The sequence below is a fragment of the Rhincodon typus genome, chromosome 18 (assembly GCF_021869965.1).
Source record: "Rhincodon typus isolate 14 chromosome 18, sRhiTyp1.1, whole genome shotgun sequence".
NCBI classification, from domain to species: domain Eukaryota; kingdom Metazoa; phylum Chordata; class Chondrichthyes; order Orectolobiformes; family Rhincodontidae; genus Rhincodon; species Rhincodon typus.
In genome coordinates, this window is record NC_063349.1 from 38,156,687 (window position 1) to 38,179,602 (window position 22,916).

Here is a 22,916-nt window from a genome sequence, read left to right on the forward strand (position 1 = left end):
TACCCAATTTTGCCCAGGTCCTTCCCCTTTTTGCCCCCCCCCCCCCCCCCCCCCCCCCCCCCCCCCGCAGAATGCCCTGCAGTGATTCAATGAATGTTGAATTATGTTAACCAAATATGTGTACATGTATATGTATAGCCATGCATAGAACTGTCCTGAGCCAACATAATTCCATTTGCATTAAATTATCAGTGAATCTTTATGTTGGATTCTGCGGAACACAAAAATATACATACAGCTACAATTAGAAGATAGTCTTCTAAGGTTTGGTGTCTGGGGTTGAATTGTTGGGTTTTGAAAAGTGAACAAGGCCTTCATCCAGGTTTGTTGTCTTTAATTTGGAAATGCAATATAGGAATGCCCTGTAACAATTGTAGAAAATATTTTTTTCCTTGTTGCTGTCATCTCTCAAATTAATGAGCTCCACAATTTGCCAACTAGTCATGTTGTTGTGTACAATTTTATAAGTCTTTAAAACACTTAATGTAAATTTCTTAGTTATATGTATTTCTATTCTCACATAATGGGCTATTTATTCATCTTCTAGTGACTGCCACAAGGTGGCAGGCGCTTGACTTTTTTACAACTTTAAAGAGCATCCAAACAAGTGATATTAAATAGTTTTGAATTAATTTTAATAGTTCATTTAATAAAAATTGAGATTGCTCATAGCGCAAACAAAAAGGAAGAATTTAGTCAAATTTTAGTTATCGAATTTTTACCAGGTTAGAATAAACAGTACATAACATTATCTTCACTCACAGCATTGCAAAATGTGGCTGCTACCTAGGTCAAACCTTGTCAAAAGACTGTGTTTGCTAAAGGGTAAACACTATGCGCTGGTAGTACACACCCAGGAGCTTTCTGGATGAGCAGCCCATTATGTTCTTCTTCACCTGGAGGAAAGAAAATCAGGCAAAGTTGCAAGAAAGGCGTACAATGAAAAGTACAAATAAGGAATGTTTTGGACCATGTAACTTATCCAATGCTCTTTCCATCTCACAATCTTAACTGTATCTTAAATAAGAGTATTTGCCTACTGGAAATTGCACTTTCTAGAAGTTGACCATGTGAGATGAGATACTGGAAGGACAGCACATGTAGCAAACAAGAGATTTGCAAAAATTAAAAATATTACTTTATCTAATATACCAAAGAATCAATATTTAGAAGCCTCCTCCAAGCCATTTTGATTTTGTTCAATTTGTCATGTAAATGAAACTGCTCACTTTACAGGACTCAATGCTGGTCGGTCTGCACACTTGTGGTGATCTTGCCTCGGATACCTTGCGCATTTTTGTTACTAAACAGGAACTCAAAGTTGTTTGCAGTGTGGGCTGTTGCTACCATCTTCTTTCAGAAGAGTTTGAATTGTCAGGTGACCACAAAGGTAATAAAACATCTCGTATACTAAATGGTATAACAAACTTGTGGTATTAGCAAACTAAAAGATGAATTTAAATTAAAAGAACTGTGGATGCTGTAAATCAGTTCTGAGGAAGGGTCACTGGACAAGAAATATTAACTCTGATTTCTCTCCACAGATGCTGCCAGACCTTCTGAACTTTTTCAGCAATTTCTGTTTCTGTAAAACAAAATTCATCTTCTAAGAATTTTTGAAAAATGGAAGTGACAGACATTTGCCTTTTGCTGAGGTATAAGGCCATGGAAGTATATAAATCTGAGCACTGGAATTTAAATTGATGCCATTGGACTAGGAGCCAAAGTGATGACATGGTTAGGGTGATTGCATAAGACAACAAACAGTTAAGAAGTTTCAGTTGATATGTATGGACTTCAGAGTTTGGAGTCTGGTAAGATGCATATTCATGAGTTGAGTTTGACTGGAACAAAGGAGTGGGTGAGGATTAGACAGCAAATGGATAAGACATATAGTATGATGGACATTGATGCATACTTGAAAGTAGTTGACCAGTATGATGGATACAAAATGGTGCTATGTGCTCAACATGGAGTAAAATTGGAAGCTGAAGTTCTACTAGTTTGATTCAGGCTGAGAAAGGTTCAATGGAGAGTAGAAATAGAAGTAGAAATCAATGAAATGGGGGTAGAGATTGAGGTGGAGATTGAAGACAGTGACGCTAGTTTCTCAATACTTAGCTAAAGGACATAGCAGTTCATCCATTTCTGTATGTTGGACAATGAGTATAACATCACAGACACAGCTGGGAGGTTTGGAAAGTGCAAGGAGAAGAAGAGCTGGATGTTTTTGATATATTTGGATAAATTAAGTTACCCACATGCTGATAAAACCAACCGCAACCACTTTGGCTCTTAATGGCAACTATTACCTCAAATTAACATGCCCAGCTGCAATGCAAGGCTTAGTTTGGAGATGAAAAATCTTTGATACTCAGTTTATTGCTTTAGCTCACCTCCTTCCTCATCCAACTGATTGCCAGTGTAATTCCTCACACATTCAAGATTATGCTGACTATCTGCAGAATCACATCAAACGCTACGCCCTGCACTGCAAGTTTATTGCGAACAGCTGACCAGACATCCTGTTTGGGACGATTTGTGGTCTTTGGAACTTGCATCCTATATCATACCATCACCAAGATTCACTGTTTTTTCTCTGAAATATTGATTACTTTTGTCTTGTCATCCACCACTTCAAAAATCTTATCTTTTCTCATCAAGCTGCGTGCCTTCTCCAATTTTGCCTTGCTGACCATGACTCTCAGTAGCGTGCAGCTTATCTGAAAGGCAGCAGGCCATGTCACCTTCTTGGTAAACACTTGCACATCCATACAAAGACCTGTTGCTCCCTGTGCTACTTATTCACATGTAAAAGGACCAGGGATGGTCATTCAGTTTACCTTTCAGTTATGGTTTTAAAATTCTTACTCTTGCTTTCGTATGCCTCCATAAAACTTGGTTACGCAGCCTCAGTAAACTCAACCTTCCGGCCATCATCCCTGTGTACACCCTGGTTACTCCATCGTTGCTTGTCCTTCACATCCATCATATACTATAAATACCATTCCGAAACCTCCTAACAGTTTACTTCTTTATTCTATCTTTCCAGACTAAACTGAGGTAATGTCTTTCAAATGTTTGTGCAACAAGTGAAGCTAGTTGTTTCACATTGCTACTATGCAGTAGCAACACGAGTGGCCACCATAAACAGGATACTGCATTCAAACCAGAAAGATGTTTTGCCTATCATACAAATGATTAATGTGGTATATGACCGTCAGTGCTGGCATGATGCCAGATATATAGAATGCAAGTCCCATTGGCTGTTCACAACAAGCAAAGTACCATCCACAGCCAAACAGCCTCTGCTTGCAAATCCTGCAATGCAGTGCCTACCATTAGATGTGATTCTGCGAATGGATAATTTTTGCTGGATAATTTTGAAGTGCAAGGAATTATGCTGACAACTTGAGTCAGGCTCACAGTTAAAAGTTCTGGAAGCTGTGTAAATTAACACATAGGACCATGTAGTTTGCAGACAGAAAGGATAAGTACATGAACTGCACCTGTTTCAACTGAACAAGATGGGTGACAACCCATTCGCTGGTTCATTTCTTATGGCAGTACCCTGACCAATCAGAATAAACTGGTTTGGTTTAAAGTGTAAAGAAAGCCTGGCTGTTAACTGTCAATTAGCATGAATGCATGCATTCTCCAAGGCAATGCTTTTATTAACCAGAATCTTCTTGTCAACCAATTGACATTCTCCTTTCATACAGTATAAATGTTAGTTTTCTGCTTGAGTTGGCATTCTTGTAAAATATCCTGTTTTGTACAAGACAAAAAACTTCTTCTTAGTATGTCTTTGCAATGCAGTCCCAACCTCCCTTAATTATGCTGTTTTCTAACTTGCATTTCTTTCCCTTGTTCGCTCCTATTTAATTGCATTTTCATTCCTACATCTTGTAAAATGCTCCCAAGAACCATTTTTATGCCAGGAATGCTATAGAAATGTAAATTTGTGAAATATAAGAATTTTACAAAAATTGTTTTCAAGGTAACCAGAACTATGAGTCATTGATTGCACCTATCTATCAACTTTTATTTGCCATTATCTTTGGATAGAGTGACGGGTACTTTGTATTAGTTTTCATGGTGGAAGACGCCAGCAGCATACCAGAACTTCAAGAGTCAAGGGGCAGAGGGGAGTGTAGTGGCCATCACTAAGGTGAAGATGCTGGGAAAGCTGAAATGTCTGAAGGTGGATAAATCACCCAGACCAGATGGACAACACCCCAGTGTCAAGAAGGAGATAGCTGAGGAGATTGCAAAGGCATAGGTGGTGATCTTTCAAGAATCATTGGAGTCAGGGAGGTGCCAGGGACTGGACATGGCTAATGTTACACCCCTGTTTATGAAAGGAAGGAGGCAGAAAACAGGAAACTAGGCCGGTTAGCCTAACCTCAGTCACTGGTAAGATGTTAGTGTCCATTATTAATGATCAGATTGCAGAGTACTTAGAAGTGCAAGGTAAAATAGGGCTGAGTCAACACAGCTTTGTCAAGAGGACGTCATTCCTGATAAATCTGTTCGAATTTTTTGAGGAGGTAAAGAGCAAATTAGATAAAGGTGAGCCAACAGAAATGATATATTTGGATTTCCAGAAGACCTTTGACAAGGTGCCATGCAGGAGCCCCTGGTGTTAGGGGCAAGATACTGACATGGATAGAGAATTAGCTGACTGGCAGAAAGCAGATAGTGAGGATAAACAGGTCACTGCAGCCAGTGATTTGTGGAGTTGCACCAGGGTTTGAGTCAGGACCACAACTATTCATGTTATACATTAACGAACTGGACAAAGGAACTGAGCGCATTGTTGCTAAGTTTGCAGATGCCATAAAGACAGTTGGAGGGATGGGTAGTGTTGAGGAAGTGGGCAGGCTCTTGAACAGGCTAGGAGAGTGGGCAAAGAAGTGACAGATGGAATACAATATGTGAAAGTGTGAAGTTATGCACTTGATACTAAGAATAGAGGCACAGATTATTTTCTGTATGGGGAAGATGGAAATCTGAAGCATAAAAGGACTTGGGACTCCTAGTTCAGGATTCTCTAAAGGTTAAAGGGCAGGTTCACATTGGCAGTTAGGAAGGCAAATGCAATGTTAGCATTCATTTCAAAAGGACTTGAGTACAGGAGCACAGATGTACTGTGAAGTTTTAAATGGCTCTGGTCAGACTGCATTTGGAATATTGTGAGCAGCTTTTAGGCTCCATATCTAAGGAAGGATGTGTATGCCTTGAAGTGGGTCCGGACGAGGGGATGAAGGGCTTGTCATATAAGGAGTGGTTGAGGACACTGGGTCTGTACTCAATGGAGTTTAGAAGGATGGGGGGGATCTGACTGAAAATGACAGAATACTGAGAGGCCTGCATGAAGTGGATGTGGAGAAAATGTTTCCACTAGTAGGAGATATGAGGATGTGAGGTTACAGCCTCAGAGTAAAGGGACAAAGATTTATAAAACCACGATCAGAAAATGAAAAGTAGCTATTGCTGAGTCTAATCTGTGCATCTGAATTTTCGCAATTGGGATTAGCACACCAACACAGATAAGCGATTGGACCTAAATTCTGTTTCTTAAGTTATATGATGAATGCCACACACTGTGATGAATTTATCCACTGAGCCATGATGGGAGCTTTTCATTAATACATTTACCGAAAAATGTCCAAATTGCAGCTAACAGGCTCAAAACTGAAAAGCCATGAAATAAACCTCAGAGCATCTTTTTGATTTTCTGAATAAATTATCTGAGAATTAAGCTGTGTATCAGAGCTAGCATAATTTATATAATGATGTGATTTTAATTTAAGTTTGTTTTCATGTTATTAAGTTTTTGCAAGGCAACCTCATATTGGGGATTTGCATCCAAAGTTAGGCAAAGTACCTGTCCAGGTGCCTTCAGGAAATGGAAGTGTATTATAAAAAATGGATTGCGTATTCATACCATAGGCACTGCACTGTAGCTCAATTCTGAACTTTGAAAATGTTGGCCATGAGATTTGGCTGCTTTAATTGGCAACTCAACTACAGAGAGATTCATTGGTCAATTGTCACATTTTACAGGTTATTTTAAGAAGGACTGTTGATCAAGGGACAGGTAAAATCTAGCCAATAAATCTTTAGAAAGAAAACAACACTCCAGAAGAAACCTTTGATTGTTTTGGTAATAGGATTGTCCAAAAGAAAATGTTGGTTTGGCAATTCATGAAGATAATTTTGTACAAAAACAGAAGTTGCTGGAAAAGTTCAGCAGGTGAGGCAGCATCAGTGAAGAAAAGTATCAGACTTCACGTTTCAGGTCCAGTGACCCTTCCTCAGAGAGGATAAACAAGCATTTCGGTCAGCAAAAGGGATGAACAGATTAGAGAAAATGAACCACTTGTGACGTGGCTCCAATAAGTCCAACTGATGTTTACAAATTTTGAGCCTGCCTGGGTATCTCCCACTTAACAGCCTGTTTATCTTGTGTTCAGAATATGGAAGAATGAGAGGAACATTTTACCTAGGTCATTACAGAAAAGAATAATGTTGGGTTTTACTCCTCAACTCCACTCTTTCCAGTCATGGACAGGATTTTGGTGTTGACATAGTTGCGGGCATATAGGCAGAAAGTCCCAGAGGTTGGCTATGTTGGTCAGTATGTCGATCCCCTGCAACTACGTTAATGCTTGGCCATTTTCTGGAAGTCAGTTAAGGTGCAGAAGTGGTTATCTGACAATAAATAGAGAACAGCTTGTTCATTCAATTAAGAACATTGATCAGAGGTCAAGTGGAATTTTCTAATTGGCCTGTGAAACCCCCATGGTGCTGACATCTCAGCAATTTCCAAGAGGTGGCTTTGTAGTGACAGATTGGGATTCTAACTCTCCAGTTTCCTTTGGAGAAACCTTGTACTATAATACTTAGCTGAATACGGATTAGTCTACTGGCTCCCTCCACAATAGTGGTTCAACAGATAATGCAATTTCTTCTTTTCATTTTGGTGAAAAGCTTTGGGAGGGCACCTCAATGTGGTTCTTATTGGCCGTTCAATTTTGAAAGCTCAAATGCCGCCTTAAAGTAGATAGTGATCACACTCTCCATGCAGTAATCAGGCAGTCCTCCAAAAAGTACCTTTGGGTGCATGTTACCAAAATGATGCAGGGTCAGGACCCGGATCATGTCCCAAAATGGAAAATTTTGCCTAACATTACTCCACATTTTGAGAAAGCAAGCTTTTGATCGTGTGGATGTTAAGTGGGAGATACCCAAGCAGGCTCAAAATTTGTAAACAGCAATTGTACTTATTGAGGCCACATCACAAGTGGTTTATTTTCTCTAATCTGTTCATCCCTTTTATGTTTTATTGCTGCTGCAGACGTTTTTTTCAGCTATAATTTCAGCTCTAATTTTCTTCTGAAATACATTCATAAAGACTTATTTGCTTGTTTTGGCCAGGCATACATCTGCACACTGGCTGCTATTGATGTCATGCCGAGTGTCATGTCTTGGCTGTCATTTCACAGCCCATAGTGAACGTTTGATGTAAGTTCCAGTTGACTTGCAGGAGGTGCAAAATTTTGGTCAAAAACAAATGTTAAAACCTCCCATGCTTACAGCATAAGTTAAAACACAAGCCAATGCAGAGTCCTGACAAATGCCTGAACTAGAACTTGGTCTGTTTTAGTAGAATGACAGATTACAAAGTCCGTATAATGAACAGCAAAGGCACAGTGGAGTGATCGGTCTCCTTTAAAGAAATAATATTCCCGAGGAGAAAGAAACACTAATGTGATTATCCAATTAAATGACGTTCAGAATACTTGAGCATATAACTTAATTGAAACCACCCATATAGTCCTCTTATGTTGTTGATTAGTGCATAGCTGATATGGAAACATAGCTCCTTGTGTATTAAACAAGATAGTTTTTGTTTTATTTGCAGCCTCTGTTTTGAAGAAGGAAACATCTAGTGTATGAGTGGTACAAACAAGTATATTTTAAGTGACTTGAAGGTTCCTGCTGGTAAACTAATATTTATGTCAATTTTAAATTTGTTGTTCAAATGCTGAAATGAGATTTAATATTGAGGGGAAAATTGTAACATAGATAACAGGATGCTCTAAAAAGCTATTTACTCCCCAGATGAGATACTGAAACTGTCGGCAAGACAGTTTGGGAGTAGGGCTCTATTAATTTCTAAAAATGAATACTTTCATCCTTGAATTTCTCAATGACTCCAAGTATTGCCCACCTATCTCCAATTGCTCCCAGGCTTCTGCTCCTTTTTTTAATAGAATCATAGAATCCCTACAGTGTGGAAACAGGCCCTTCGGCCCAACAAGTCCACACCGAACCTCAGAGCATCCCACCCAGACCCATCCCTCTATAACCCACCTAACCTACACATCCCTGAACACTATTGGCAATTTAGCATGGCCAATCCACCTAACTTGCACATCTTTTGGACTGTGGGAGGAAACCGGAGCACCCGGAGGAAACCCACGCAGACACAGGGAGAATGTGTAAACTCCACACAGACAGTCGCCTGAGGGTGGAGTCGAACCCGGGTCCCTGGCGCTGTGAGGCAGCAGTGCTAACCACTGAGCCACTGTGCCACCGTAACTGAGCGGTCAGTATGAAACATATGCAAGACCACTCAAAGGTGACTGCACAACATCTCCTGCAGTGGCATGTTGAAGGTCCGTAGCTCTGTGTTGAGAATGAAGAGCAGGAATCATTTCTCTGCCTTGTAGCACAGGATATTGGGCCTCCACTATGCTGTATTACCATGTCACCTCTTGTCATCCCTTCTTTTAATTTGGTTTCCACTAAATAGTTGGAAGACATCATTGTTATTTTGGCTCTGAGGATTAAGTATTCGTATATCCTAATAAAGAAAGGAAGGAACTTGCATTTTTATATACAGTGTCTTATGTGATGTAACCATGGTGTTTTACAACCAATGAAATACTTTTGTAGTCACTATTGTAATGTAGGAAATATGTAGCCAATTTCCTCACAATGATGGCTCACAAATAGCATTGATATACATACTAAATAATCTGATATAGTTGACTTTTTTTCTAGATACAATTTCTTTGGCAGTCCACCAGGTGTGGACTATTATTGTTTCATATCACAGAGGCAGTTTGATCATGTCAGTGAGATTGACAAGTGATGTTATAAAGATACCTGATGGTAAATTCAATTATCACAATAGTGACAATATGCTATATATCTGGATGGAGAGAAAGTTTAAAAAAAAGACTGTACATTTATAGCACCTTTTAACATCTCTGACGACATTGAAAGAAATTTTCATGCAATGAGATAACACAGTGTGGAGCTGGAGGAACACAGCAGGCCAGGCAGCATCAGAGGAGCAGGAAAGCTGATGTTTCGGGTCAGGACCCTTCTTCAGAAATGGGGGAGGGGAAGGGGTCTCTGAAATAAATAGAGATGGGGGTGCGGGTGAAAGCAGGTAGGTAGTGGTGGGGATTGGTCAGTGAAGTGGGAGGAGTGGATACGTGGGAGAGAAGACAAACAGGTCAAGGAGGCGGGGATGAAGCTAGTAAAAGTGAGTGTAGGTAGGTGTTCCTCCAGCTCCAGCATCGGCAGTTCTAACTATCTCTGAGTGAGTTTTAACCCACTGCGAAGCCTCTTCTAAGGATGCCTATCTTGAAGAAGTTACCCTCCTCCCTCCAGAAAGACCTCAGTGGATCTCTTTCCCACTGCACTCCTCTGATGCTGCCTGGCCTGCTGCGTTCCTCCAGCTCCCCACTGTGTTATCTTAGACTCCAGCATCGGCAGTTCTTACTATCTTTTCATGCAATGAGTTGTTTTGAAGTGCAGTAACTATTGTCAAGTAGGCCTAACTGACAACTATATTGTGTGCAATTAAATCACTTGAACAGAAGTTAGATAAATGAGGATTTAGACTTTATTTTGATGCAAGCAGTGTAGAGTTGTAACCTTAGTTCACAGTGTAATGATCAAAAAGTCTTGCTGTAGTATTTTCCTTCATCTGGAGTGATAGGGAGAAAAGAGAGTGCCCCAATTCAGATTTATTGCATGCTGACAACTAATTGCAGTCATGAAAAGTATAATATAGGGCTGATTTAGGAGGCTTTCTTCATCTTTCCCTTGTGTTATTTTCATTGTAACTGCTGTCAGCTCAAAAGCCTTCTTAAAGTTTGGTACCAAACTTACGATTCACCAGTGGTGATATTACTTTAGCATGAGATTTATGCACATTATTTATGAGCATTTAGATTAAACTCTAATGTTGTCAACCATATCCATTGTGACTGTAATCACAACCACCTCATTTCATTTAATGTCTCAAGATGGACCTACAAATTTACATCAAAGCATCACATTGCACTGGCAGAATTAAGTATTACCCCACACTTATGGATTCACTGATTGCTTTCCATACTGCACTATACCATAGAACTCACTATTTTCAAATTATTCCAGATACCTCCAAAGAATTCTTTGTTATAATTAAAGAGCAGAGAAAACTACTTGATTCCAGTCTTGTGGATTCAGCTGCATACATGCTTTTCCACCCTCTCATATTACTCCCCATAGCTTGAATTTGGCTTTCATTCCAACATAATCCCTGCCAGTAACTGGATTTAATGATGTACTGAGTTTTGGACTACTACCTCACTTGCAGCTGTGTCTGATCCTTGGTTGATTCTCTTTTGCATTCATTTTTATTCTATTTATCTGGCAACAGTTTAGCCATTTTCTTTCTTCCTGTCTTTGTGTTGTTTCATTGGTTTCCACCATCATTTATTTCCCACAAGGTGCCTTGAGAATAGTCAATAACCTGACTGTAATATCTTACCTTTGAAGGATTTGGTTTTATCAAAATGTTTACAGTCTGTGCTACGTGTATTATTGCTTCAGCTTACCAAGATCAGCTTCTTTTATATTGAAAAACTATTGTTACAGAAAATTGACTCCCATTTTTATCAGATATTACTGGAGAAGTGTATTGTACTAAAAGGGCACATGATCCTAACTATAAGCAAGGAAACTGTGTATATACTTAGGAGTGTCTTTTAGGAATCACCTAGTAGTCTATCTTACAATTGAAGACGACTGGTTTGAATCATCCTTGGAACAAGTGTATGTATTCTCACTTAAGGCCATTGAACAGTTTGTTTATTTCCAAATTTAGACTTAGAATTAGGTTTTATTGTCATGTGTACTCAATTACAGAAGTACAGGAATACAGTGAAAAGTGTGCAAAGTTATCACTCACTGGCACCATCTTAGGTACAAAAACCTCATCTAGATACAGAAACCAAAGTGACCATCTAAGATACAAAAAACACGTTTTTTAAGAAAGCAGAAATATAAAAACACAGAGCCAAGAGGAAAGGAGGAAGCGTACAGATTTAAAAGTCTTATCTCCATGATGTAGCCTTATCTTCATAAGATTTCTCCCCAAAGTGTTGACAGGTGCTTTGTGTGCAGTTCAACTGTACATCACCCAAAGAAAGCAAATATCACTGAGCTATTGGATGAAAACATCAACACTAAGTCCAATCCCGATCATGCCCTTTATTCACTTGTTTGCAGTTTTTAACAAACTGCATTTTGTTGAGAGATTTACACTTTCTCGTCCTGGGGCAATCAGACCAACAGCAATGCCTTTATTGCTAGTCTGGCTAAGATTACTTAACCCAGTAATTATCTAGCAATGCATGTTAGGTAATCCCAATTTAAATAGTTCAGTACCTCCAGAAATTATACTTTTATTTATTTTGCCATATCTCAAACCCCAGGCAGTAGTTTGAAGTATGTAATACAATATGTTATCAGGGAGCACATGAAAGGTACTAGTAGGTGTGTAGATACTTCCCTTTTAATACGGAGAATTATAGGACATTTCAGTTTCAATCTCCCTTGTAGCAAATGATTTTGCATCAATCTTTGTTTTTCCATCAACTTATTCAATTTCAGTTCAACATTTGGCATTTAAGTTAGATGAAGATCAGTGAAGTTTCTGCATTTGCCAGATTTAACCCAGCAGTCATATCAGTCCATTATTATTGTGCTACTGTATTGTACTGCAGCATAAGAAAGGTATGATTTTGTAATATATAGTTCAAGAAAAACATGTTACTGCAGAGTAATGTGTCCTAATATCTCAGACCCCAGGTTAAGATCTCACCTCTGCTGATAGAATAGATGTCGCATATTTCTACTGGCTGCAAGGAGTGTACTGAAACAAACTTGCTACACACGAAATCCATTTATCAGTGCATATCATAAAATCTCCTACAATTCACAGAGATTGGCACTAAATTAGTTGACTGTGAAAGAGGCTGCAAGGAAGGGCGTTTTGAGCATTTCCTTTTGGACCATAATGTGTGTTCTTCTATGGCTAGACTTCAGAAGTTGCTGGAAAAGCTCAGCAGGTCTGACAGCATCTGTGAAGAAAAATTAGAGTTAATGTTTTGGATCCTGTGACCCTTCCTCAGAATGTTAAAATTTAAAAATATGTATGGTCCTGTAGAAGATTATTATAATGCCAAGTACAATGTTAGTTAAGAAAGAAGAAGCCCTAAATAACAACTTGGCAGACCATATGGTGCTGCAGCACAGCTCATGTTTATTTTGAATTATTGCATTGTCTTCAGTACTCATTTTCTTGATTTATTTTTCTGTATTAACTGATATGTTAGCCATTACGTGTCCAAAATAATATTTTAGAACTACTTCAGAACATGAATACATCAAAAGGAAGAATAATGAGTTTTACGTTCTTCTTTCTCTGCAGAATGCTGTCATGGACTGTGGGGATTTCCTATGAGCCAGTACTTGAGAAGCAGTATCTGGCGTTGTGGACGGAATGCTAGAATGTCTGCTTGTCTGGTACTTTTTCACATCAATCTTGCCATTTACTGCACGTGATGCATCAATTTTAGTAAATTATAGGCTTGCAGAGTCGTCCAATAGAGAGCTTAAAAATGTTGTCTTCATTTTACTTTGTAGCCATTGGAAAGAGTGACATTTGGTCAGGGGGTAAGTTTTATCCATTTATATTTCATCTTTGACAACAAATGAGTATGGTCATTTTATTCTAAACTTCACTGTAATCATGTTTGATGGAGCATTAATTGCTTTTTCTAGTCAAATTATGTATGTAAATTTGAATGCTGATAGCAGCATAGAATGTCTGAGACATGAGAATAATCTACCAGTACTCAAAACAAACATTTCTAATGAAACCAATGGTTGCAAAGTTTCTTTCCTTTTGCATATTGACCAAAGACTGAAATCCTTGTCATGTGATATGTGTACAGTACTTGGAACCAAGCATGTTACTTGTAACGAAAACCATTGGAGTGGACTAATAGATGAAATATGTGGGTTCACAATTTATCATCATATCTGAGGGCTGATATTACACAATGTGATATTGAACAATAAGACAAGAAAGTCCCAGATTAAATCTGTGCTTAGTTACTTGAACCCAGTTGAACTCTGGGGCTGTAACAGGAAAGAGGAAGTGTAGTTAGCTGGCAATCTTGCTCCTGATTATTATCCACATCTCCTGCCAATTACTGACCACTTAGGGGCCTCATGCTGCAGCTGCTGGTATTAATCTACCTGCAGATAGGCCAGTTCCCTGTCGCAGTTGGGGAGACTTCTGCTTTTGGAGTCTTAATTCCATGGGAAGGCCCGCCACTGGCATCACCACTGCCTAATTGGCTTGTAGTTCGATGGCTGTCCTGAAACAATGCAGTGAGGAACTCTTACCAACTCTGCTGTCAGATGAGACTCCCGATGCCTCAACAAGATTTCACCTCCGGTCTCCTAATGCCTTAAGATGATATCAAGAAATTAATACCTTCAATATACCTTCCTTCATGACCTCACCCCTCCCAATCTTTGTAATCTGCTCCATTCCTACAACTCTCCAAAAACTCTGTTTACTTCTGACTGTGGCCTTCTATCTAATGGCCACTTACTTTGCCCTACCACTGGGAGCACAATTGAGTCCTCTAGAATTGATACTGTGAAATTTCCTCCCAGAATATCTCAGCTTCTCCCTGTGACTTTCTTCATTAACATCCTCCTTTAAACTAGCTGTTTGACCAAGCTCATCTAATCAATGCACGATTGTGTTCATTTGAATTACCATGGGCTGAATCTTACTAGGAAGTGGCTGTGTCATTTTTGGCATGTTTCATTGATTGTTTCTCTCCACTAGGCCGAGCTGGTTTTCTCATATAATTGTCTGAAACTCACTTCATTGACTCTGCGCCTTGACCCATTCTCTCACTTGCTGGCAGAAGTCCTCACCACTGAAGGACCTCCCACGATTGCTTGTGCTAGTGCCATATTTAAAAGATTGTTGTGCAGCTAACCACCATTTTCTCAAGGGCAATAAATACTGGTATAGCCAGTGATGCCCATGTCTCGTGAGTGAATAAAGATAGGAAACCCAGTTAAATACTGGCAATCCAGTGCTGACCTGCACACTAAATAGTGCTTTGTGGAGAATGGGATGGTGCAGAGGAGCGTTGTCCACTTCCTCAGAGGACTGACAGAGATGGTCACAATGCTAGACCCAGCCAGCCTGGTTCAAGGTTGTCATCTAGGTGTCTCCATGATCCAGCGAAATGCCCAGCTTGAGTATAGAGAGTCTTGGCAGGAGAATTCCAAGAAAACTGCCAGTACAATATTTAAGTGCCGAACCATACTGTAAGTGGATTGGATATGTGCCATGATGATGTGAACAAGCTGGTACTTGTCGGATGACAGTGCCCATAACACGGGGTGCATGCAGTTGCTGTCCATGGAATGTGCCCTCAAGATGTTGGTTCCCAGATGGAGGTCTGGATGAGCAAGCAGCAAGCTGGAGTTGCCATGTAACCACCTCGGCTTATATATCAGGAATTGTTACCTTCAATTTTCTGTCTGATAAGTGAGGGAATGGGACACTGCATGTTAATCATATGAGATGAAGTGACAATGGGATGTTAATGCATGCAGTAGGTCTCTTGCTGTTCACTTGGGCCAATTTTGTTTTGCTGAACATAGAACATAGCACAGTACAGCAGAGTACAGGCCCTTTGGTCTATGATGTTATGCTGACCTATTATCCTACTCGAAGATCAAACTACCCTGCATACCCTACATTTTACTATCATCCATGTACCTATCTAAGAGTTGCTTAAATGTCCCTAATGTATCTGACTCCACTACCACCACCGGCAGCGCATTCTGTCCACCCACCACTCTCTGTAAAGAACCTACCTCTGACATCTCCCCTATACCTTCCTTCAGTCACCTTAAAATTATGCCCCCTCGTAATAATCGTTTCCGCCATGGGAAAAAGTCTTTGGCTACCCACTCTATCTATGCGTCTCATCATCTTTTACACCCTTATCAAGTCACCTCTTGCCCTTCTTCGCTCCAATGAGAAAAGCCCTAGCTCCCTCAACCTTTCCTCATAAGACCTGCCTTCCAGTCCAGGCAGCATCCTGGTAAATCTCCTCTGCACCCTCTCTAAAGCTTCCACATCCTTTCTATAATGAGGCAACCAGAACTGAACACAATATTCCAAGTGTGGTCTAACCACGATTTTATGGAGCTGCAGCATAACCTCGCGGCTCTTAAACTCAATTCCCCTGCCAATGAAAACCAGCACACCATACGCCTTCTTAACAACCCTATCAACTTGGGTAGCAACTTTGAGGGATCTATGGACATGGACCCCAAGATCCCTCTGTTCCTCCACACTGCCAAGAATCATACCATTAACCCTGTATTCTGCATTCAAATTCGACCTTCCAAATTGAATCACTTCACACTTTTATGGGTTGAATTCCATCTGCCATTTCTTTGCCCAGCTCTGCATCCTGTCAATGTCCCATTGCAACATACAACAGCCCTCCGCACTATCCACAACTCCACCAACCTGCGTGTCATCGGCAAACTTACTTATCCACCCTTCCACTTCCTCATCCAAGTCATTTATAAAGATCACAAAGAGCAGAGTTCCCAGAACAGACCCCTGCGGAACACCACTGGTCACCGAGCTCTAGACTGAATATTTTCTATCTACTATCACCCTCTGTCTTCTATTGGACAGTCAATTTTGTATCCAGACAGCCAAATATGCTTGAATCCCATGCCTCCTTACTTTCTGAATGAGCCTACCATGGGGAACCTTATCAAATGCCTTGCTAAAATCCATATACACCACAACCACTGCTTAACCTTCATGAATGTGTTTTGTCACATCCTCAAAGAATTCAATAAGGCTTGTGAGGCATGACCTGCCCCTCAGAGCCATGCTGACTATTTCTAATCAAACTGTGTTTTTCCAAATAATCATAAATACTATCTCTCAGAATCCTTTCCAATAATTTGCCCACCACAGAAGTAAGACTGACTGGTCTGTAATTCCCAGGATTATCCCTATTCCCTTTCTTGAACAAGAGAATAACAATTTCCAACCTCCAATCATCTGGTACTACTCCAGTAGACAGTGAGGACGCAAAGATCATCGCCAAAGGCACAGCAATCTCTTCCCTCGCTTCCCGTAGTAAACTTGGGTATATCCAGCCTGGCCCAGGCGACTTATCTGTCCTCATGTTTTTCAAAATTTCTAGCACATCCTCCTTCTTAGAATCAACCTGTTTGAGCATATCAGCCTGTTTCATGCTGCCCTCACAAACGTCAAGGCCCCTCTCACTGGTGAATACTGAAGCAAAGTATTCATTAAGGACCTCTCTTACCTCCTCCGACTCTGCGCACAAGTTCCCTTCACTATCCCTGATCAGCCCTACCCTCACTCTGGCCATCCTCTTGTTCCTCACAAAAGTATGGAACGCCTTGGGGTTTTCCTCAATCCTACCTGCCAAGGCTTTTTCGTACCCTCTTCTAGCTCTCCTAAGTCCATTCTTCAGTTTCTTCCTGGCTACCTTGTAGCCCTCTAGAGCTCTGTCTGATCCTTGCTTCCTCAACCTTAAGTAAGCTTCCTTCTTCCTCTTGACTAGATGTTCCACATGTCTTGTCATCTAAAGTTCCTTCACCTTACCATCCCTTCCTTGCCTCGGTGGAACAAACCTATTTGCTCCCGAAACAACCTCCACATTTCTGTTGTGCATTTCCCTGAGAACATCTGTTCCCAATTTATGCTCCTCAGTTCTTGCCTAATAGGATTGTAATTCCCCCACCCCAACTAAATACTTTCCCATACCGTCTGCTCCTATCCCTCTCCATGACTATAGTAAAGGTCAGGGAATTGTGATCACTATCCCCAAAATGCTCTCCCACCAAGAGATCTGACACCTGGCCTGGTTCGTTGCCAAGCACTAAATCCAATATGGCCTCCCCTCTAGTTGGCCTATCTACATATTGAGTCAGAAATCCTTCCTGGACATACCTGACAAAATTTGCTCCATCCAAACTATCCACACTGTTCCAACCTTGATTGGAAAATGGGAATTTTTTGCTCTTGATGTTGAGAAGCTGCTGGCTGGACATCTCGTAATTTTACCAAGCTTCTTGCAATGGCCCATGTTGTACAGGGCCGGGAAGATTCTACCCCCTGAGTTTTTTAAATTCATTTATAGGGTGCAAGCATTACTAGCTAGAACAACGTTTATTGCGAGTCCATAATTTCTTTTGAGAAGGTAATGCTGATCTGCCTTCTTAAAGTGCTGCATTCCAAATGATGTATTCATCATCAGAGCTCCAACATTTTGACCATGCAACAGCAAAGAGACAGCAATATAGTTCCAAATCCGCATGGTGTCTTGATTTCAGACTTCAGAGGTCTTTGATGTTTACAGATCGTTTAGGTCCGTGCAGCAGCAGGAAAAATTAGAGGGAATGTAGGTTATTGGTTTGGGAGATGTTGTCAAAGGAGCCAGGGTGTTTTGCTGCAATGTATCTTGTACATGGTACACACTATTGTCACTGCCACTTTGAAGATAATGAATGGGGTGTCAGTCAAGCAGGTTACTTTGTCCTGGATAGTTCTAATCTCCTTGAGTGTTGTTGGAGGCTCTTCCATCCAGACAATTGAAGAGTATTCAATCACACTCCTGACTTGTGCCTTATGGTGGACAGGCATTGGGAGCAAGAGGTGAGTTACTTGCCAACGAATGTGCAGCCTCTGTCTGCCCAGTTCACTTGCTTTTCAATGGTGACTCTTAGCATGTTGATAGTGGGTGAGTCAGCCATGCTAATGCCATTAAATTTTCTATTGTTTGGGATGGTCATTGCTTGACACTTGCATCGTACCAATGCTACTTGCCACTTATTAGCCTAAGCCTGAATTTTGTCCAGTCTTTCTGCAGGCTCAGGCTGTGTCAGTATCTGAGGAGTTGCAAAAGGTGTTAACCACTGTGCAGTTGTCAGCAACTACCCCACTTTTGTTATAACTATGGAGGAAATCTGAAATTGGTTGAGTCTAAGACACGACCATGAAGAACTTTTGCAGTGATATTCTGGAGCTGAGATGATTGACCTATGACAACCATCTTCCTTTATACTAGATAAGATTCCAATCAATGGAGAGTTTTTTCCCCAATTTCCATTTACTTCAATTTGCTTAGTCTTCCTCATGCTATATTCACTCAAACACTGTTTTGTCCTCAAAGGTAATCACTTTCACATCAGCTCACCTCATAATTTTTCTGTTTAAAGCTGCAAAGTAAATGAAATTTTTTGTTGTTGTTTTATGTACGATTTATTCTATAATTGATATGGCTTGATGATAAGGCATCTCCAATTGTTGAATTTTATCTATTGTGAAGAATAACCTTTTGTGAGGTACTGCAGAACTGTAAGTGATTCTGGAGCCGCAATCCAACATAACACAAATTAAAAAATTGGAGGAAAAATTATCTTTAGTTGTGTAAAAGTGTTGGAAGTTTTTTGATGTAATTTAAAACACTTTCAACTTGAACTGTGATTTGAGACTATTGGATAAACTTTTTGCTTTTATTACTTCTTAATTTTGAGCTGTGTAAGAATACTAATTTTTCTTAAGAGTTCTTAAAACACCAGGTAGTTCATGTGCAAAATCTCAAGAAGCTTATCTCAAGCAAGAACATATATAATTTCTATTGTGATTTGCCGTATGTTCCACATTAATTCTTCGTAGAAAGAAATGAGATCCCTTTAAATTGGGCACTTTGTCCCTTTGATAAATGAATTCGTAAGAAGTTAATATAAACCTTCCCCTTACCCTGCTTTGTACTATAGTTCATTCGTTCATGTAGTAGTAAATTAAACAAATATTTCTATCATTTGTGATATGTTATGCCTCACTGGGATAGTGCACTGGAAATCAAGCTTAGCCATTCCCTGAGTGATCACAAAAGTTAAATATTTTAAAATGCATGCAGAATTTCCCAATTTTCTAGCAAGTTTTCTGTTAGGCCCAGGTTGACAGAAAGAATGGACCAGATTTCTGTGCATAACAAGAATTACTATTTACGGGTAAGTAGACTGTAGCAATAGGCAAACAATTGTGAACTGTCAACCTATAACGCTACTAGTTAAATCTCTAATCCCCTTACGAGCATCTCAGCTGCACAAATAGGCACAGATAGAAAAAAAAGATGCAAGTGTTATGGATGGAGGAAAAATTGGGAAAGCAGTTGTGTTGTCTCTTTTCACAGGATTTGCTGAACTAGTTCAGGTGTTGGTCAGAACAATGCTTTTCTGTGCTCCCTATCCGGATGCTTTCACTAATTTAGGAGGCATAGAGTGACTGTTGCATACTAATAGAAGATCTGTGACTTATTAATTAAAAGTGACAACTTACAGCAATTGCTGAAGGAAAGATAAACTGGTTTTCTTCATACTGAAATTGGCTTTTACTGCAGAGAACAGAGAGAGCTCCGGAACCGGTGGAGATGTGAAGGCTTCTGAATATTCTGTTCCTAGCCTCAAACTGTTCAGCTACCTAAGAACTGATCACATAGTTGTTGGCAGGCAGAAGACCTTGGTTATCAATAACTTGTCCCTAGTCCACAGACCAATCGGTTGGCTGAATCTCCATATGTACATATGCCTCGGTTCCGGCTCATCTGCAAACTATATTTCAACTACTTGAACAAACAGCTGCATAAACAGTGCTTACAGTGCCATGTCCCTTGCTTTTAAAAACTGCAGTGGTTCTTCAGTCTTTTTAAAACAGTTCTTTTCCCATTTCGGTTCACAATCAAAAATATAGAAAAATAAAAAGACATAGTCTTTACAGATGACTTTTACTACAAATAGTAAAGGAAATGTTTTGTGACATATTTTATTGTAAAAGTACAGAGAGATTCAGATTTTATTTGCTGATGAATAATTATTTGCTAGTTTTATTGCTTATTTAGAGGACCTGTTGCCCATTTTACAGAAGACCATATTGTAGAATTTATTGTTGTTTCCATCATTTCTGTTAGTGTGACAAATTTCAGAATTCATCTGGTGCTTATCTTTTAATCAGAATATCCCAGAATTCCCAAAGCGATTCCAGCAAAAACCACAAAACAGGGCCAGAATGAAAACTCAAAACGGGATTGATTTTGGCATGAAAAATTTAAAAGTATAAATAAACTCTGTATTGTAAATAGCTGGTACTTCTGTGATTATGGAATTTTTACAATACTCTTACCAGCTGTTAAGATCACTGGGGATTGTTATTATTAAAGCCATTACACACTTAATCCCTTTGCTATGAATGTGCTAAATTACATTTGTTGATTTGTTCTGAATTGACAGTGACTAGTTCTTTTATTGTTGGCAGCTTCCTTCCGAATCCTTATTTTATCGTGCAGTTCTGCAAGTTATTATCAAAGAACACTTTGGAAATGGAAAGGCATATACCGCACTGCAAAGAACGAAGTATGTTTTGGAAGTTTGCATGAAATTTGAAGAATATTACAATTAGCATGTCATGAATGTTTTCTGACAAAGACTTAATGGGGAATAGTACGTTTATTTCGCAGCATCTGAAGACGATTATTCAAAACAGAACCAGAGGACTGGCTAGTAGGATTGACTTGTATATTCCGGTTTCACATCCAGTTAATTAAGCCTAACATGATAAGACGACAAAACAACTCTTTGTGCCAACTGTGACAGATTCCTAGTAAGAGAAGTTTGGAAAGTTTCAATTTAGGTCCCCGATGCAGGAGTCTATACTTCAGAAGTGTTCACAATTTGGCAGCAGAGTATTTTTTTTAAATACACTCATGGGATATGGGCATCACTGGCTGACGAGCATTTATGGTCCATCCCTAGTTGTCATTGAGAAGGTGGTAGTGAGTTGTCTGCTTGATCCACTTTAGTTCATGTGTTGTGGGTTGATCCAAAATGCCCCTTGGGAGGAAATTTTAGGATTTTTACTCAGTGACGGTAAAGGGACAGCGATATATTTCCAAGACAGGATGGTGAGCAACTTGGAGGGGAAACTCGCAGGTGATGCCGTACCCATGTGTCTGCTGCACTTGTCCTTCTAGTTGGAAGTGCTGCTGGGTTTGAAAGGTGCTGTCTAAGGTTCTTTGATGAATTTCTACAGTGCATCCTGTAGGTAATACACACTACTGCTACTGAGTGCTGGTGGTGGAAGGAGTGAATGCTTGTGGATGTGGTGCCAATCAAACAGGCAGCTTTGCCTGGATAGTGTCAAGCTTCTTGAGTGTTCTTGGAGCTTCATCCATCCAGGCAAGTGGGGAGTACTGTAGATGGTGGACAGGCGTTGACATGTCAGAGGGTGAGTTACTTGCTGCAGCATTCCTAACCTTTGACCTGCTTTTGTAGCCACTGTATTTATGTGGCAAGTCCAGTTGAGTTTCTGGTCAATGGTAACCCCAAGGATGTTGCTAGTGGCGGATTCAGTGATGGTAGTACCATTTGAATGTCAAGGGGCGGTGGTTAGATTGTCTGTTGTTGGAGATGGTCATTGTTTGGCATTGTGTTGCACAAATGTTACTTGTCACTTGTCAGCTGAAGCCTGGTTATCTCAGCAACAAGTGAATTTTGCAATAAGGGTGATCTGTTCTTGTTGTTAATGCACATCTTTGATCCAGAGTTGCAGTGTCATTTGGTGTTGCAACCAACAGCAAATTGCTAATTTCAAGACACTGATATGGCTCTAAATTTTAGAAACGTAAGAACAGGATTTGGTCATTTAGTGCACCACACACATGCACATATATATTTTCTGTTGCATTCTTGACTCATAACTAATATATATTTACCTACACATGCATATTCCTGCCCAACTGAAGTCTCAACCTGAATTTTGAAATTTTCAATTGACTTCGCATCATCAGTTTCTTTGGGGACCAGAGTTTCAGATTTCCACCACTTTTTATGAAGAAGTGGTTTTGACAACAGCCTGAATGACCTGGCTCTAATTTTAAAATAATATCCCCACCCCCTTTTCTGGCCTTGACCATCAGAACAAGTTAATCTTTCTATATATACCCTATCATAACTTGTAATGATTTACATCATCCATTTCACTCTCTTCCAGATTCGTGATAGGGTTTTCCTTTTCTTCCCTTTCCATCCCTCAAGCCTCATTGTTCAACTCAACATTTGTTCTTATTTTCCAGCACCTTCAGCATGCTGCCACCACCAAAAACAGCTTCGCTCCTTTCACCTGTCAACATTTCCAAGAGGTGTTCTCTCTATTGCACTTTAGTCCGCTCGTCAATCACCCTCAACATTTTGTCTTCTTTCTATTGTATCTTCCCAAGCAATCACCTGCACTGCCTCTCCCCTCATCATTCAAAACCCCAAACACTCTTTCCAAGTGAAATAAGAATTTACTAGTACTTCTTTGAAATTTATATGCTGCATTCAGAGTTCACAAAACGGTCCCCTGTACCTTGAGAGGATGCAATGCAGGCTGATGATTCCTGTGTGAAATTTTCCCA

The 22,916-nt window shown here is 40.0% G+C and overlaps 1 protein-coding gene across 2 annotated transcripts in view; it reads left to right on the forward strand.

Annotated features, from left to right (window-relative positions):
* The window catches only part of mettl25 (methyltransferase like 25), an 80,191-nt gene that overhangs the window by 35,265 nt on the left and 22,010 nt on the right, over positions 1–22,916 (forward strand). The window contains exons 5-8 of one of the 2 annotated variants that reach the window (XM_048607633.1): positions 1,237–1,390; positions 12,788–12,882; positions 13,003–13,032; positions 20,777–20,874. In XM_048607633.1, coding sequence (XP_048463590.1) covers positions 1,237–1,390; positions 12,788–12,882; positions 13,003–13,032; positions 20,777–20,874 — 377 coding nt within the window. The remainder of the gene's footprint in view (positions 1–1,236; positions 1,391–12,787; positions 12,883–13,002; positions 13,033–20,776; positions 20,875–22,916) is intronic. The other variant, XM_020526958.2, reaches the window with a different exon arrangement.